Source organism: Cervus canadensis, chromosome 10, assembly GCF_019320065.1.
Source record: "Cervus canadensis isolate Bull #8, Minnesota chromosome 10, ASM1932006v1, whole genome shotgun sequence".
In the NCBI taxonomy this organism is placed as follows: Eukaryota; Metazoa; Chordata; class Mammalia; order Artiodactyla; family Cervidae; genus Cervus; species Cervus canadensis.
Window position 1 is genome coordinate 8,732,179 of NC_057395.1, and position 18,122 is coordinate 8,750,300.

At 49.1% G+C, this 18,122-nt stretch overlaps 2 protein-coding genes and 1 pseudogene across 10 annotated transcripts in view; 2 read left to right on the forward strand and 1 right to left on the reverse strand.

Annotated features, from left to right (window-relative positions):
- LOC122447860 (ankyrin repeat domain-containing protein 26-like) overlaps positions 1-18,122 on the reverse strand; it is a 578,892-nt gene that overhangs the window by 7,357 nt on the left and 553,413 nt on the right. The window lies entirely within an intron of this gene.
- Positions 9-18,122, forward strand: part of LOC122447868 (putative ankyrin repeat domain-containing protein 19) — a 136,241-nt gene continuing 118,127 nt past the window's right edge. For 3 of the 5 annotated variants that reach the window (XM_043478591.1, XM_043478588.1, XM_043478589.1), the window contains exons 1-5: positions 9-57; positions 845-1,055; positions 2,307-2,535; positions 8,718-8,814; positions 14,281-14,347. Coding sequence is in view for 1 of the 5 variants with exons in the window: in XM_043478586.1 (XP_043334521.1) it covers positions 3,468-3,671; positions 8,718-8,814 (301 nt within the window). In the remaining 4 variants the exon portion in view is untranslated. Of the gene's footprint in view, positions 58-844; positions 1,056-2,306; positions 2,536-3,410; positions 3,672-8,717; positions 8,815-14,280; positions 14,348-18,122 lie in introns of all 5 variants that reach the window. The other 2 variants (XM_043478586.1, XM_043478587.1) reach the window with 2 other exon arrangements.
- Positions 12,145-18,122, forward strand: part of LOC122447871 — a 318,875-nt pseudogene continuing 312,897 nt past the window's right edge.

Genomic DNA, 18,122 nt, shown 5'->3' on the forward strand with positions numbered 1-18,122 from the left:
ACCCTACGCTTTGGGTTCCGAGGTGAGTTTTATCTAAAAATTGCTACATAATGCCAGGTCAGTCTATAGCCAAATGTTTGTGTCTCTTCCTTTCGTTCTTCTCGGGAGAAGTTGTTTAGAGAGTAGAGTTGGTTTAGAATACCGTGTTAGTGTCAGGGGTGCAGCAAAGTGAATCACTTATGTGTATACATGTATATCCGCTCTTTATAAAAACGCTTTTTCCATATGGGCTGTTACAGAGTGTTGAGTTCCCTGTGCTACAGAGTTGGTCCTCCTTAGTTATTTATTTTAGAAACAATAGTGTAGTGTGGCGTGTGTGAGTCCCAGTCTCCCAACAAGTGTTATGTTTCTTTGGTACCTGTGCCTGTGTAGAAGTGCTAGAGAGGATCAGAGAGAAACAGGCTGAATTGTGGTGTCTTACCCCTTGGGCCTTGAAAAGATAGTTCTTGAAACTTGAAAGTATTTCTGTGTTTGAATTGTCAAGTTGATCTGCAGGGAACATTTCAAGAGACAGGAAAGCATGGGCGGGGGTAGTGATAAATACATGGGCTTATGACAACAGCAGTTTGCTTTAGTAATGTTTTAATATGGGCTTCCCTGATCGCCTAGTTGGTAAAGAATCCGCCTGCAATGCAGGAGACTACTATAACCACTATAACATTGAGTCCACATTAATTTTATAATTCAGATTTAATTCATGTCACCTTGACGATGATTATTTTCAAGTTCCAATTTTCTTATTTTCGCATTTAAAATCGCCGTCTGAATTCCTGACTCAAAACTGAATGGAACAAATATTCAGGTTATAATCATTAACAAAAGTATCTTTTTAAATTTGACTTAGATACAAGCAGCATCTGAAGAAAATTTACAGCAGTTCCAAGAGGAGCATATTGCTTCCATAAGAAGTCAGATGGAACTCAGAATTAAAGACTTGGGATCTGAACTCTCCAAGAGGAAAACTTTTGAAGATTCTAATAAAGCAGAGTTGGAAAAATATAAGCAACACTACCTAGAGAAACTAAAAGAAAGTCCTTGGGAAAGAAACTAGACAAGTAAGTCAAAACCCAGAATCACAGAAAATATTAATTAATTAATTAATCAGTCCATTAATTTGTGTCTGAAGCCTAATTTTTATAGAGCAAGGTTCCTGAGGTTAGTAGGAAGTGAAAGCTAACTAGATAATCACTGCTAGAGGGCACCCTAAGAAAAATGAGTAATAAGATATCCTGGTAATTGCTTGTGAAATCGGGGAACATTCACACAGGGGTGAAAGGCAGGGTAATTCACAGAGTGGCTGACGCTGGCATGGTGACCTGACTGAGGGGGTGCATGGAGGCTGGAAAGGCAGATCCCACCTGCAGTGCCGAGTCCTGGCTTCCCCGCCTCTGAAAGCAGAGCACTCCTAGGACGCCTTTCATAAGCCCAGAGAGCATACAGCAAAGGAGCAGGGACCCGAGGACACGTTCTGCTAGTCGATGCCCAAAATAAGCATACACAAGGGAAGCACAGGTGCTCCCAGAGGGGGTTCAGGGCTGTGGGACTTGATGCTGAGATGTGGGGTGTGGCTTCCGGGGAAGGAGCTCAGTGGGGCCAGTCTCCCTGCATGGGGAGCGCCATGCCTCTCCCTCTAAAACGTACACTGAACGCTGTTTAGAGTTTTGGCATTTTAAATGAGACCAAAATTTGTCTTTGGATCTTTATTTATTTACTTATTTATTTATTTATTTTGACCCATCAAAAAGAGGTGCTGACATAGGCCCTTCGTAGAAGTGCAGTAAAGTAAGGTGAACTTTGGAAAAGCAGGGGGTACTTGTCATTGTTCCTGGGGCTGTTTTAGCTCTCTTCAGTCTCACCCACTGACTTTCTCATCCTCCCCTTGAGATTGTGGCTTGAGGTGACTCCTCAGAGCCAAATGCTTAATTTCTCCGAGGTCATGAGTGACACGTATGTACAAGGGTAGTAAGAGGAAGCACTTGACTGTGGTTTTGTGGGAGGTCTGTTTCTTCATCCCTGAACTGTTTCCTGGGGGCAGGCGTGTCCCAGAGGCAGCAGGTGTCACTGTGAGCCCACCTCCCTTTCTGATGCCCTTTCTCTCCTCTCGCAGCTGTGACTTGTTACCTGAGGAGCCCAGACACACGTGAGCTTCTTTAGAACAAGGTCACATCTGTCACTGTTTCCAGCAGGTCTGCGCTCTGCTTTCAGTGTTCACACAGTGATGGGAATTCCATTTATGTGCGGCAACTTACAAAATGCAAGTCACAGAGGGAAACATGAATGAAATCTGTGCTTTCCATCTTCCCCAGGACTAATGAGAGCCCGGCGGAGATCAGCACCAAACTTGAGGTGGAGAAACAGCAGAAGAGATCTTTACTCAGCACTCCTAGCAGCACGCTAGTCCTGGAGCCCTCTTCTGTTGGAAATTTCAATCCTACTTCAGGGTTCAATGCAAATCTTCTTTCAGGAGCAATTGTAGAGTTTTCTACCTCAATTCCACACCGTTCAAATGACAGCGTGGAGACTTACTTGACCGAGGTTAGTTCTTTTTTTTTCACTGGGTTTCAGATTTCTGATATAAATGATCCTTATTTTTAATTTGGTGAACTTCTGAGATGTTTTTTTGAGTTATGCACTGTAAAGTTATAATCAACTGTGATAATCAAGGAGACATTTAATGTTTTTTTGTGGTAGATCTCTCGTTTTTAAGAGATACTTCTTAAATTCCTTGAAAAGCTGCATTGAAATTCTACTTTAGAAATGAAATCTTATTGTCTAGTAACCGAAAGTGTACTTTCAGATGTTTGATTTACTTTCTAATTGATTTCACTTTGGCAGTGGTTCACAATCATTTCCAGGCTCTGCTGCTCCCACCACAGTTTTTCTACCCCTAAGTGGAAATGACTGGCATCTAAACACTAACCACATATGGGTGTTTTTTATTGGAAGGAATCCTAGATAAATCCTTTTTATGAATTAAACAAACTTGTGATACATAATCAAAAGATTAATATCTGGTTTTAGGTTAACATTTTTTGTTTTTTTCTTGTACAAGCGTAGAGCTTTAATTGATATTTTACTTACAGAATTTTGGTTTCAATTTCTAAAACATATCTTGCTGAGCAATTGTAGAATGTTTCTAAGTTTGTAGTTTAAAACTCGGAAATGAAGCTCAGTTTTGTCTCTGTCTTGACATCACCTGGATGAATGATGACTGAGATAGCAATGAAGGGGAGTCTTTAAATTGCAACTAGTTTTCATTGTGAAATCATTGTGATTAAAATGTCCATTTCAGTCAGTGCACAGGGGTTTATGGTTTTTGATGGTGTTTCCATGATGGTGATGCAGAGAAAAGCAGCCCTTGTTAAAGGCAGTCTCAACCTGTTTTCCCATTTGGCTTCTTGCCATCACAGAAGAGCAATCTAAGGTTTCTTCGACAGCACTGGAGCTACGTTGCGTCCTTGAGAGCTATGAACCTGGAGGACGTGCTCTCGCTGCGCAATCACAGCGGGCCTCCAAGCACTTCATCCCAAGTCAGAGACCTGCCCCCGCTGAGGCCTAAGAGGAGGAAGGAAAGGCTTGACCCCTGTCCCAGGGGCGGGCTGCCTACCACAGACCCAAGGTCACGGTGCTGTGCGCACATACATCTTTTCAAAGAAGAGATTGGGAACCAGGCAAGCACTTCTTAGTTCCTTCTCCCAAACTCACCCGTTGGGTAAATCTGGCTTCTTATGAGGAGGGTAGGAGTATAAGTGCTCCCCTTGAAACTTCAGGCTGAGGAAATGAAGTTCAACTGCAACTTCTGACCGGATTTAGATGATAGTTGAGATTACACTCACGCTTTTTGTGTATACCAACTAATGATGAGAGCCTGGATAGAAGTATGCTAAACAGTAAAGAGAGATCTGTTGTGTGTTTTAAATTTTGTCCTCAATAACCCAAAATGTGGATAATTCATTACTGAGTCATTTTAGCAAGCCAGGTTCTATCTAGAGGAAGTGAACATCCTTTTAAGGTTGAATCTCTTCACTTTTGTCCTGGTTGATTCAACTTAAGATTCTCTCCTTCAAGTTCCCTGTCGTCTGTTTAAAAAATATGTATGTTTTCTAAATTAACTATATCGACTGCGACAGATAGGAATTTGATATTGATTTATTCTTGTTCATGCATTTAAAACATATAATTTACTTTGAATGTCATGTCACACAAGTATTATTGACCTGTATAACGAGGTTTTACATGGTCATTTTGTCTATATTATAGCTTAAAATCTATGAGTTTTTTTCTTAATCTGAATAAGTAGCTGTCCTAGGACTCTGGACTCAGTCAGAAGGACATGGCCTTTGTTACTTCTTTTGTAGAATTAGGAATTTTGACTAAATCCATGACTCTCATACCTTACAAAAAGATTCTTTTTTTTCCCAAAGAAAGGAACCTTTCTTTTAAAAAAGAAAACTCCTGCAGGGAACCGTGTTACATAAAACGTAGACAAGCATAGTGCCTTGTAGCTGAAGAGCAACCAGAGGCCCTGCAGCTGTGACTTCTCTGTTCCCCAACCCTGCAGTGACCCCTGTGGGACCTTCCCCATCTATGGGACATAGTTCAGAAACACACTTAGGAGAGAATCCCTCTGGCTAAACATCTTCAGAATCGAAACTTGCTGGGACACTGTTTCTTGTTTGTAAATTTTGTCACCTTTCTGTCTTTTCCTTAAATGGAAAAGTTTGAAGAAAATCAGAGATGTGTTGTTCTCCTTCTTAACATTCGACTTCAGACTTCTTCCTCCATTTGAACATGATTTGAACGTGGCAGGCGGATTCTTAACCACTAGACACCAGGGAGGTGCACACGTTCATTTAAAATAGTGCCTGAGAACTCCCTGGTGGGCCAGTTATTAGGGATCTGGGCTTTCACTGCCAGGGGCCCTGTTCAGTCCCTCGTTTGGAAATTAAGATCCCACAGTCTGGGAAAAAACAAACAAAAAAACCGGAAACAAAAAAGCAGTGCCTATAGTTGTGTTGGTCATCTTACCTTAGAAGGAAGAGTATTTCCCCCCACAGAATTCAATAAAAGTGGTCTCATTTTGAATGAGAAAAAAAATCTAGCCTAGAAAGATTCCTGAGTTGGTTCTTGGGCAGAAACAAATGAAGAGCAACCTGAAACCCCTCCCTGGTGGCCCCGGGGGAGCTTCTAGGTGCGTCTGACTCCTGTTAGTTCCCCCAGAGCCTGTGTGGCCGGTGCTGCCAGCAGAGCTGCTCCTGGGGCGAGGAGGGCTCTGCCTCTCACACCCACCCCGCGGGCTTGGTCACTTTCCCTCTACTGCTCTTTCTTTATGGACTTCAGACTCGGGTGTGGCAACTCCCCTGGTGGTCCAGTGGTTAAGACACCATGCTCCCACTGCAGGGGGAACTTGTTCCATCCCTGGCTGGTGAACTAAGATGCCAATGCCATGCGTGGTCGGCTAGAAAAAAAAAAAATCGGGTGTGATTTTTTTCGCTCATGTCCTAGCCCCTCTTGATATCACCTAGAATTGTATTCGAGAGCTAGGTGAGTAAAAGGCACATTTGTGAAAATTAACACTGGTTAAAACAGCATAAACAGGTTATCTGGTTTCCTTGATGTGTTTTATCCTGGCCCTCTGTCCTTTTGTGAGCTGTGATGGGAGAGGACACAAACACAGTCAAATGGTATCAGATAAAACAGCAGCACACTCAGCCATCAGATTCCCTCCTGTTTTGTTTTGCTGTTGTTTTTTTTGTCGGTAACTCTACACAGCCTGTGGGATCTTAGTTCCCAAGCAGGGATTGAAGCTGGGCTCTTGGCTGTGAGAGTGCAGAGGCCTAGCCACTGAGCCACCAGAGAATCCCCAAATCCCCACGTGTTTGATGGGTCAGAGGGAAGCTGATAAGTATTATCAGAGACACAAAGGAAATCTGAGACTGGATCAAACAAAATGGCATTTCATTCTGCTCCCACGTAGTCAAGGTTTATGTTGTTGTTGTTTTTTAATATTTACTTATTTAGCTTCAGCAGCCTTCCCTGCAACATGCGGGATCTTTAATTGGGGCATTCGATCTCTTAGCTGCAGCATGTGAGATCTCGTTCCGTGACCAGCAGTGGAGCTGGGTCCCCTGCATTGGGAACTTGGAGTCTTAGCCACTGGACTACCAGGGAAGTCCCTCAACAAGTATTTTTGAGCACTTATTATGTGCTAGACAATATGTAGCAGCTCAGAAGGTAAAATGAAAGTAATACAATATCTCTGTCAAATGAAAGCTATGCAAGAATATTCTTTCTAGTATTGATCCACATGGCAAAAGTCTTGACGCAGCCTTTTCAATTTAAGATTAGTTAAGGTCCATATAGTCAAAGCAGTGGTTTTTCCAGCAGTCATGTAAGGATGTGAGAGTTGAATCATAAAGAGGGCTAAGTGCCAAAGAATTGACGGTTTTGAATTGTGGTGCTGAAGAAGATTTTTGAATCAAAAGGAGATCAAACCAGCCAATCCTAAAGGAAATCAACCTTGAATAGTCACTGGAAGGACTGATGCTGAAGCTGAAGCTCCAATACTCTGGCCACTGATGGGAAGAGCCAACTCATTGGAAAAGACTCTGATGCTGGGAAAGATTCAGGGTAGGGAGGAGAAGGGGACAACAGAGAATGAGGTGGTTGGATGGCATCAGCGATATGAGATGAACTTTGGAAAACTGGGAGATGGTGAGGAACAGGGGAGGCCTGGTGTGTTGCAGTCCATGGGGTTGCAAAAAGTTGGACATGGCTTGTGACTGAACAACAATAAATTAATAGATCCACCAGATGAAATTGATGCATCATCGTAAAAAAGAAGTTTCAGACATTGTTATACTAGCAGTTTAGCAAATTCACACCCACCTTCCAGTGAGGGCTACTAGAATGGTCAGTCCATACAGCACAAGGAACACTCGCCACAAATAAACAAAGCCTGCAGCAACGAAGACCCAACACAGCCAAAAATAAATAAATAGATTTTTTTTATTTTGAAGAAAAAAGGTGAAAGTATGTCTCCTTGAGAAGGTGAATTCTGCTCAGTTTTGAAGGATATAGAGACCAACACATCCAGTAGACCTTTGTTGAGTATTTACAGTGTGTCAGCCATGAGACCACATGCTAGTTGGGGAGCCAGAAGATAAACACACATATAAGTAGTCCACCTTCAGGTCTGATAGTGTATAACCCAGGCAGAGACGTTCCACAGCCAACAGCTGCATTTAGTGTTAAGAGGCAGCAGTAGAAATGTGCTCAATCAAGTTCTGTGCCAGGTGTGGGAAGCATGCTTGGAACTAGAGCCCCAGGCCTGCTTCTCTAGCACATACCGGTGACATTTTGACCTACAAGTATCTCCTGCGTTGATTTCTTTCTGTGTGACGTCAGGTGAAGCACAGGCAGAGAAAAGAGTTGGGAAGTGTGCAGCTCAGTGAACATCCCTGGGCCCCCAGCATCCTGCATCCCTCCTCAGGTGCCACTGGGGTCCCTCTGGCTCCGACAGTTCCCACTGTCTTGATGAGAACAGCAGAGATTTGTTTGCCTGTTTCTGAACTTCATACAGGTGGACATATATACAGCACATGCTCAGTGCATACTCTGGTTCTGTTATTCAGTATCATGTCTGCAGTCTGTATTCAGAGAGTGCAGGTCGGCGTGCATTTATTGTCTCTGTTAGTGTTTTTTGTTTCCCCTGTTGTCGTCTTTCATTGTCTGACTGAGTCACAGTTTATTTACCCATTTTCTTTAAGTACATCTGGATCATTTCTAATATTCTTTTAATAAATTATGTTTTTGCTGAAAAAAGAAAGTGAAATGAAAACATTTCAGACAATCACACTCAAGGAGCTTAGCACCAGCATACTTAAGCAAAACGTAAGTCTCAAAGATCTATTTCAGATAGATGGAAAACTATCCCAGGCAGAAGGTCGGAAATGAAGGAAGAAATGAAAAACAAAGTGGCAAATATTTGAATAATTCTAAATGAACCTTGGCTATATATAAAACAAAAATATCTGGTACAGAGTTAATATAAATGATAACACAGACACAGATTATCAGACGTGCTTTGTGTAGTCCCTGAAGAGGGTAAAGCTTTTAAGCTCCATAAGAAAGCTAGTCTCTAGGGTAAAAAGCATTAGTGAACTGAAGTGGGTCAGCATTGTATAGTGACAAAAGATTCAATTTGCCAAGAGGATATAAATGTATATTCTGTGACCCAGCAATCCCATTCTTAGGTGCGTATACTCCAGAGAAACTCTTAGGACATATGTTTGAGTGTTCAGAGCTTTTTTTTCCCCCCAGTGTAGGGGCGGGGTATTTAATTAGGAAAGGAACCTTGGTGGAGGACTAGCCTAGGTGCTGGCATGTTCTCTTTCTTGGTGGGTAGTGAAGGCATGGATATTTCTTCATGTGCTAATGTTTGTGGTCATCAGACGCCTCTTTTTTGCACTGTTTTCTAACTATCTTATCTAATTTCCTTTTATGGTGTTGTTGATAGTGTTTTTTGGTGAAGGGCTTATGATTCACTCTTAATTGGTTAAAAGGTTTTTAAAACCTTAAGTAAATATTTGAAAAAATAAATGTCCTCAGTGCTGAAGGCAACATAAGAATCTTCCATCTGAGAAAACCCCAAAGGCCAGTGTGTTATGTATGTGGCCTGTTGAAAGCAGTTTTGACCGCTTTTCTCAAATTCACAGGTTAACTTCGAGGAATTTAAGGACGGTTTCATGGCTGTGTTGTCATCACAGGCTGGTCTTGCCTCCTCAGATGAAGACAGTGGGCCTTTGGAGTCAGGTAAGAGGCCTTTCTGGTCTTTTTTACATCTCTTTCCGTGATTCTGTGACTTCTGGAATATGATGATGTACCTGAACAATGCAGCAGGTCTATGTTCCCCAGCTGCATGGACTGGGACCGTGGACTGCAGCACTTGGCTTTTTTTCTTCTTTGGCTTCCTTATTTGTGAAATGATTCTGCAAGGGGAAGACTCTTGTGTTTTCGTCTGCACTGCACAAAATCCTGTGAATACCCTGGCACTTCTGGTCACCAGATCTGTGTAGTTTCCCCCGCACCAGGCCATTTTGCAACACCAGCTGGGTGTCCTACAGTTCAACTCCATTCTGACACCGTCCCCCTGGACACAGCTTCAGACCCCACAGGCTAAGACAGCAATGCCTTCAGACAGCAATCTCAAGTCCAGCTTGTCTCCTTTGCTTCTGACCCACTGCTAAAGATCAGAGGCGCCCACGGCCTCCTCAGGTTCAATTAATTTGCTAGAGCAGCTCAAGGAAACCCATTACTGGATCAGCAGTTTATTGCAAAGGATGTAACTCAGGGTGAGAGGTGCATGGGCTGTGGGAAGAGGCTCAGAGCCCTCACACCCTCTCTGGGCCTCAGTCTTCCCTGGTCTCCCCATGTTCACCAACCCAGAAGATCTCTGAATGCTGTCCTTTTGGGGTTTATGGAGGTTTCGTTACAGAGTCATGACTGATCCAGTGATGGGGCATCAGTGATTGAATTCAACATCCAGCCTCTGAGCTCTCTAGAAGTCAGGGGTAGGGCTGAAAGTTCCAACCTCTAATCACATCCTTGGTTTCCCTGGCAACCAGCCCATCTCAAGGTGTAGTTCTCAAAGTCACCTGATCAGCATAAACTTGGGTGTGGTTGCTGTTATCACTTAGGAAATTGGAGGGTTTTAGAAGCTGTGCAAGAGATGGGAGGAAGACCAAATTCATGTTTATTCCAAGTCACAGTCTCAGGAAGGTCAAGTAATATCTAGTGTGGTCCTTACATTGTAGGGTATAGACAAGATAAAGTGGGTGTGGAGAGGTGGAAGAATTTGATCATCCAAAGCGCAGTGCAGGTGTAAGGTGCTGGCCAGGCTGGGAGGCTGGTGGAGCAAGCAGGATGCCAGCAGCTGAGGCAGCCCTCCGCCTGTCTTCTATCTCAGACAATAGTGCTCTGTGCTCCTCCAACTTCTTAGACCCTGGTTTCCGGTGGGACCCGTAAAACAAAGGTAATATTTCAAAATAAGTGAAGAGGGGCTTTGATTCTTGTCAGGAGGTGGAGGTAGAATTCTGGAGAGAGGCCCGCCTGGAGTTGTGGCCTGTGGGTCCAGTGGGAAGGTGATGGCGGACGTGCTCCTTAGAAGATGGGCCAACTCCTTGGCTGGCAGCGCCTGCCGTGCTCTGGCCGGATGACCCGTCGAGGCTGCATGTGAGGAGTGCTGGGAGGGAGAGTGCAGTGGCCAGCGGGTCCGTTCCTCCTCCACAGTCCGTTCCTCCCCCACAGTACTGGGGTTCAATGCATCTGCCCCACACAGGGCCCTGGTCGGCTCCCAGACCCCGGGAGGGGCCTTGGTCAGGAGCAGGTGCATGACTGGGGCAGCGGGTGCCATTGGGAGGTTTGGGGCTCTGTACCTTTCATGTAGATTCCAGTGAGCCCCCCAGCGCCCCCCACCCCTGAAATTCTGTGGCTGATCGTTCCCATTACTCAGGTGAGGTTTTCTAGTCTGGAGCTAGGCCCTTGGGGAAGCATTTGTGGCCTCCCCTGGGGCTGAAATCGGTTGGTGTCCCACAGCCTGCTGCTGGAGCCACGTAGGAGCTCTGACCTGGGGGAGAGGAGGCTGATGGGGCAGGAGTCTGATAAGGGGGCGGAGTCAGAACGGGGGTGGAGTCTGATAAGGGGGCGGAGTCTGCCCGGGGGAGGAGTCTGACAGGGTAGAGGAGCCTGACCGGGGAGGAGCCTGATACAGTGGTGGAGTCTGCCCTGGGGGAGGAGCCTGACGGGGGAGTTGTCTGATAAGGGGTTGGGCGTGACAGAGTGGGGGGGCGCAGAGGGAGTCTGACTTGGGGAGTAGACTAACCAGTGGTAGGAGCCAGCTTGTCAGCGGCCGCCCTGGGACCTGAAGGGTCTGGTCATTGGTTGCTTTGTCTCAGGTTTCTCTTCCCTGAAGTGGGAAGAAGGCCACTTGCCTTTCCCGACTTGGGGTGTGATCGTGTGACCCTGGACATGAAGGTGCCTGAGAAAGGCCACGCCCGTGTCATCGCTCCCTTGTCTGTGCTGGAACTCCTGTGAGTCCTCCACTTGTGTCCTCTTCGTGACTGGTGCTTTTCTCTGCCAACCCCCGTTTTGTTTTGTGTTGTTTTTCTCTTCTTTCAATTTTCAGAACTTTCCTCAATTACCCAGTCAGTGGGTGGGTCAGTCATAGGCCTGCCTGAGGTGGCTCGGCCAGAGCTGGTGCACAGGGGCATCCCCTGTTGTGAGAGCCCAGTGAGCCCTGCCCCGGCCCTCCGGGGGTGTGTGCTTCCCATGCGGGCCACCCTCGCGGTCTCCCCCATGGACTTCATCCCTGCTTCCCCGGCCAATCCACAGCATCCCTCTCTCCGACTTTCTAATCTGCCTGCTGGTCCTTCCCAGCGACTCATGCCACGATTGGAAACATGTGCTTTGATGCTCCAGGAATGTGCGTGGCACCCTGGGGCCAAATGGCTGGGGTTTTGAAGAACATTCTGCTTCTCAGTCATTCTGCTCCTTCAGTGAAGGCCATCACAGAACACGTAACCAAAAAAGTCTTTTTTTAATTTTTGCTTGTTTAATCTTTTGGCCATGCCTCTCAGCATGCTGAGAGCATTCTGGTCCTATGAATAAATATGCACACACAGGAGGCACAAGGCTCGGTTGACCTTGTGGTCTGCCGGCCGTCTGGGCAGCGGGTGGGGACTGGCCGTGACCCCCAGAGCTTCCCACTGAGAGGCCACAGCTCTGTGCTCTGTGGGTGGTGAGATGCTGCCCCCTCCTGGCCTGATTTGCTGCTTGGACAAGTTCCTGGGGACCCATTTCCCCCTAGTGGAGGGAGGAGGTGACACTTTCAGAGAACATCTATGAACCTGTCCTTATGTGTGTGATTTCTGGGCGTCTCGTTGCTCTGAGGAAAGTGCTGAGCAGCGGAAACGATGAAGAAAGGGGTACCATATCAAGGGCAGGTGGGCCTCCAGACGCACACCAGGGGTTCTCAGGAGGGGAGAGGCAGGAGCCCATTGAGGCCAAGGGCGCAGACGTGGTGCTGGGTCACGACCTCCAGTGAGCAGTGAGTTACTGAGCCCCAGGCGGGGGTCCACATGCTTTCAGGCCAACCTGGTTTCCCGAGTGTGTCCCCGCTGCCCACTCCCACCTGACATGGCCTTTCTCTTCCCGCTGTTCCCCGCTCAGAAAGCAGCCACAGCCTGTGTGTAGACAGAAACCAGAGCAGGTGCGGAGCCTGCATGCAGGCCCCTGCTCCCTGCATGGGGTGCTCAAGCCTTCCGTTTGCTCCCTGTCAGTGGGACCACCCCCTGTTCTCCAGCAGCCCCAGGAGTTCCGACATGGGGAGAGTGTACAGGACCGGACCCTGCCCATGATAACCTCACAGAGTCCGGGAACATGGTCATCCTGCCCTAGATGTCCTCTGTCACATGGAACTCAGCATCTTCCTCCCAAGACTCCTTCCTTGTCCTCAGTTTCTGTGCGTCGCTGGCATCACTGTTTCTCCTGGAGGCCCGGTTGGACCCAGCCTCCTCCTCTGATGCTCCCAAGGTCAGAGGCTGCAGGCCAGTTTCGGGTGAGGCGGAGAGAGAAGAGGTGGTAGTTAGTCCCTGGGAACATGACCCACCGGTGTGAAACGGTCTGTTTCCCTGTCCTGGCCTTGCTTCCTGGGACCCTTTGCCTTTCTCTCCAGCTGGCCCCTTCTGGGTGCTTCCCTTCGAACCCGCGTTCTCTCCTGGTCACAGCCCAGGCCGCACCCCCACTCCCCAGTCTCTCTGGCCACTCAGATTCCTGCAGAGGCAGTGTCATTTCTTCTCTGCTTGCGGAGTCCCCATTGCTCCGCAGATGTGGGCAGGTAAGGAGGGAAGAAGGAAGTTCAGGGGTGTATTAGGGCTTGAGGGAGCCTCATGAATCCCTAGCCGAAGTCCACACCTGCCTCTGCACCCGACTTTCGACCCATTCGGAGTCTGAGCCTTCGTGACTGTGCTGAGTTCCTTGCCTCTGTGTCCTGTCCAGGTGGGGTCCTGTAGTGGGGTGGGGTCAAGTGGGTGGGAAATGACCTTCTGGTCACTAGAGCACTTGGATTATTGTAAGGTTATTTCTTTGTGTAAAAAGTGCTCGGGTCTGGTACACTGGGAAGACCTAAGAGGATATGGACGGAGAGGGAGGTGGAAGCGGGGATCGGGATGGGGAATACATGTAAATCCATGGCTGAATCATGTCAATGTATGACAAATACCACTACAATGCTGTAAAGTAATTAGCCTCCAACTAATAAAAATAAATGAAAGAAATAAAGAGCTAGATTTTTAAATTAGTTTTCTATCACATAGAAAAGCATATTTTGCTTGGAAACACTGAAGCAACACCGAGCGTTTAGTATGGAAAGTCCTGTCTCCTAGCCTGGCTGTCTCAGCCCCAGGCCCACGTTGGCCCTTCCGCGTGTTCTTCTGGCGTTTTCTCTGTCTGTCCCCAAGAGCCACATGGCACCTCCGAATCTGCATCTTCGTAAGCACAAGTGGGCCCAGAGTCTGTTTTAAAGAGCCCCACACACCTCCCATTTTCTTTCCAGTTGCCTCCCAGGCTGTGCCCTCAAAGGCCATGAGCAGCTCTAAGTGGTCCGGCTGTCGGAGCCAGCCCGAGCCCTGTGGCGCTGCAGGTGGAGCCCCAGGTTTACCGGAGCAGCCGGTCACACCCAGTGTGAGAAGCCAGCTCTGCTGCTCCGCGTCCCTGGAAAGCGTCGAGGTGGGTGGACCCCCCCGGGCACCTCCCCCAATCACTGCTCACATGACATGACACAGGAGGATGGGAGAGGGCATCTCATCGCTGGAAGAGCAGCTATTTGGGGACCTACATTCGGTTTTTAGGTGTCTCTGGGTCTCCCTGTCTGCAGGGCAGTTCTGGCCACGGAACATCCTCCTTCAGAAACGGGGACCTCGGAGGATCCCCCTTCACCACCACCCTCCCCTGGTCCTGCAGGAGGAGGGAAGGTTATTCGGCTGAGGGCAGAAAAAGCAGGTGTGCCACAACCACGATCACCCGCGTCCAGCACTTGGACCAAGGCTCACCCTATACAACTTGGCCGGCTCATGATGGATGCCTCCAGGGCCCTCACTGAGACTCCTTGAGCTGTCCACTGCGGGAGCCTTTGGGCCTTCGTGTCAGAAAGGACATCCACGGGGCAGATCCTCCCCCTGCGGGTTAATTGTGGCTGACATCCTTCTCTTTCTGTTTTTCTAGAGTCTCAAGTCTGATGAAGAAGCCGACAGTGCGAAGGAGCCTCAGAATGAATTGTTTGAAGCCCAAGGTAAAGCCTGGCCTTGTGGTGGATGCCCACTTTGGTCAGTGCTGGGCTGTCAGACAGCAGGCTGCCAGGAAAGGAGAATTTCCTGGGAGGTGCCTAGTGTGGGTGGTCTCTCTGAGATTCCTGAGGTCAGACCCTTGGGCAGGGACTGCTGGCTAAGAGAGCAGCTAGTTGGTTGGCTAGGGTCACAGTGATCCTCGCGACCAGCAGGCATGGGCCAGGGGCCTCCTTCCTAATGTGCCGGGCCTGGGCCAGCAGCCTCCCCCCTCACCAGAGGCCCTGACTGACTGTGCCCCAAGTGGAGGGCGAGACGTGGCTCTGGTCCTGGGAACCTGGCAGAGCTCCCGGAAGGCAGTCACAGGTGTGCTCAGCAACGCTGGGTGCACCGGCACGTGGGTGTGCGGGCTCCTTAAGGACGCCTCTCACCAGAGTGAGTCACAGGGCAGAATGTGCAGGACCACGGCTCCAGCGGGAGGCCAGAACTGACCTGGGGCTTCTCCTGAGTGAGAGGTCTGCACTGGTGCTGAGCACCGTCCAGACTGTGGTCCTCAGGGCCGAGGCTGTTGTTGGCTCAGCGCTGAGCGTGGGGACGTCAGGCGAATGAACCACGTGTCTGTGCTACTGGATGAAGCAGATGGACCTCTCTGTGTCCAAAAATCACTTTCTAAATTAACTGGACTCAGAGTAAATCTAGGGGACAAGAGGAAGGGCTCCGGGGAGGTTATTCACTGAGTGATTTTGGGCCCTCTGCCCAGAAACAGGTTGGGTGCTTCTTTCCTTCCAGGTTAGAACTGACACTCTTGCACAGACACTAACGTCAGACCTTACAGGACTTATTCACCTTCTCTGCCAGCGCTGAGAACACACCCTGGTTTCAGAATTGCTTTTCCCTTTTTTTGGTTCCTGCTTTTATTTATTTAATTTTTAAATTAAAATGTATTTATTTGGCTGTCAGATCTCAGCTGTACCCTGCAGGATCTTCATACATCATTTGGGACCTTTCATCGCAGTGCACAGGTTTCTCTCTAGTTGCAGGGCACAGGCTTAGTTGCTCCACAGCACGTGGAATCTGAATTCCCTGAGCAAGGATCAAACCTTAGTCCCCTGCATTGCAATGTAGATTCTTAACCACGGGACCATCAGAGAAGTCCAAGTTTTTCCATTTTTACCTAGAACGTTCAGATGTTTTAATCTGGAAGGGGTCTTGGAAGTGGCCCTCCCCTTGTGTTTTCCTCAAGCCGATATACAGCGTCATTCATGAGCAAGGAGGCCTAGCATTCCTCAGGAAAGGACTTTCTGATTATTAGTTGGGTTATCACAGTAAATGCCAAAATGACTCCTCCGGCTCCAGACCACTGACTGAGAGCCGGGGTCTGGTTAGGTGCAGCGGATCCTCGTCCTGTGTCGGGCAGGGTGGTGCAGTCTGGGTGTGGAGGGAGCTCTGCTTTGAAGCCTTGCTTATCTAAAGAAAGCTCTTTGTGGGCACCCCAAGGTCTGTCCTCTCCCAAAGGGTGTTTCTGTGGCCAAGCTGCATAAACCTCAGTAAGCCACCTGGCTAACCTAGAAAGGCTATGAAACCTGGCTGTCTGTCACCCAGACTCGCAGCTGAGTCTGCATCTCAAAGACACTTATGGCTCCTGATGTGAGGTGGTATGGAAACAGCTCACCTTGGGGTGTTTTTGCTGGGAAGAAAAAAGAAAGAAAATAGATGACACTCAACCTCCATCCAAACTAGCTTTTGGTGCTAGTTCCAGTTTACAAGAGATGTTAGTGATGGAGGTCCAGGAGGACGGGGACTGAGGGGCGTGTGGGAGGTGACCCAGCAACTCTGCGGGAGTAGCCACACACACTGGGAAGATTCTGCTTTGATTCTGAGTTGAAGAAATCAGCTGTCGGGAGGCTTGGGAGAGAACTGGGACGTGGTTGTTGGGTTGTAGGGCCACGTCACACTGGGGTCAGGAGTGCATTCGAAACACTCAGGGGTGAGAACACGGCAGCTGGGATTTGCCTTCAAATACTTGGGCCAGGGACTTCTGTGGTGATTTATTGTTTAGGACCCTGCACTCCCATTGCAGAGGCCCCGGTTTCCATCCCTGGAGATGGAGAACTGGAGCCCCCATGCTGTAACACCAACCTCAGAGTGGAGGGGGCCGCTGCTCCTCCTTGTTCTGGTCCTAACAGCAAATGTGTGTCCCAGGGCCCTCCCTGGGACGGGAAGCACAGCTTCCTGGCCTCACCTCAGCCTCACCAGTCAGCTTTCCACCTGAGGGATTTTTCTGCCCTTGTCTCCTGCCCTGAATCCTGAGGACATGTGCCCTCCACTCAGGTCCCCCCGCCTCTTCTGAAGCCCATCTTGGATTTCTCTGCACAGACTGGGTTTCCCTCGGCTGGCGTGTGCCTTCCAGGCCCACCTTCTGGGACGACAGGCGAGAAGCCATTGGTTGTTTAGAGAGAAGTTCCCTCGGGTGGCTCCGCATCTGCGTCCCCCCGCATGGCATCAGGCAGACGGCCTTGAGCCCTGTGCTCCGGTCGTCTCCGTGGAGCCTGCAGTCCCCGCAGGTCCTCCTGGCACCCTGTTCCCTGCTGCAGGAGTCAGGGGGAGGCCGCGCCCGCCAAGCACAGGTGGTGAGGTCACAGAAGGTGCGTGAGGAGGCCGCGGTCCTCATGGCGCTGATGCCCGCATGCAGGTCCTGGAGGAGAGTGTCGGCCAGACCACCCCGTCGTCCCTCGTGTCCCGAGTGCTCAGGCCCCCGCCTCTTCTGCAGCATGGATGATGGCAGCGGGTCCTCCTTCCCAGAGCAGATCATCTCCTTGTGGGCCCAGGAGGGCGTTCACAATGGCAGGGAGGTCCTGCAGGTGGCGGCCGGTCTTGCAGCTGCCCCAGCAGAGGCGTCTGGGCGGGGGAATTAGAGGGAGATGCTGCCCATGAGGGAGGTTGGACAGAGAACCTCGCAGACACATGCCCCATGGAAAGAAGGCCCATCATCCTCCCTTTTTGCTTTATTTTTTGATATCGATAATGTAGGACATCTTAACTTAGAAACGTAATAAGTAAACAGCAGAGAAATCCCGCAACCTGAAACAAATCCCTTAGAGGGTAGGTTTCAGTATCTCAGACTCACCCCACAGTGCGTGTTGGCCTCCGAGCCGATCCTCGGCAGCCTTGGCCTGCTCCCCCAGGAGCTGAGCTTCTGCCAGTAAGAGCCCCGCTGCGGGGGATGGGGCGTGGGGTGTGACTGGCCAGGCTGGCCTCCTTGCCCAGGGCGCAGGCAGCCAGCAGGATGAGAAAGGATGCTTCCATCACGGTCACAAAGCACTACATAGCGATTGGGCCAAGAATGCGTTCCGTTTTAATTGGGTTTGGCTCCAGTTTAGCAGGATATTCAGGCCATCCGTCTACTGAACCGGTTGGCATAGAGATTGTTATTGTGTTTTTATTGATGCTCTGAAGCTACAGAAAAGGTTGGCAGTAATTCCGGTCTCCATCCTCAAGACTTTGCATCTCGTTAGGTACCGACAGATGAAACATCTGATGTCAGGCAACTCTGCAGAGGGGCCCAGAGGAAGACTGCTTTGGGAGGATGAGGAAGGGAGACAAGCTTGGTGCTTCTCCAGTGGGAGAAACAGGCACCAGGATAGCCGGTGGACTGAGCCTCGGGCAGGGCCTGGGGTGACCGGACAGAGACAGGTGTCGCTTCTGCTCTGGGCAACTCCCTGGCGCTTACTCAGGTGCCAGGTACAGGTGGCAAGGCTGTGACCGGGCAGGATAATGGGTGGC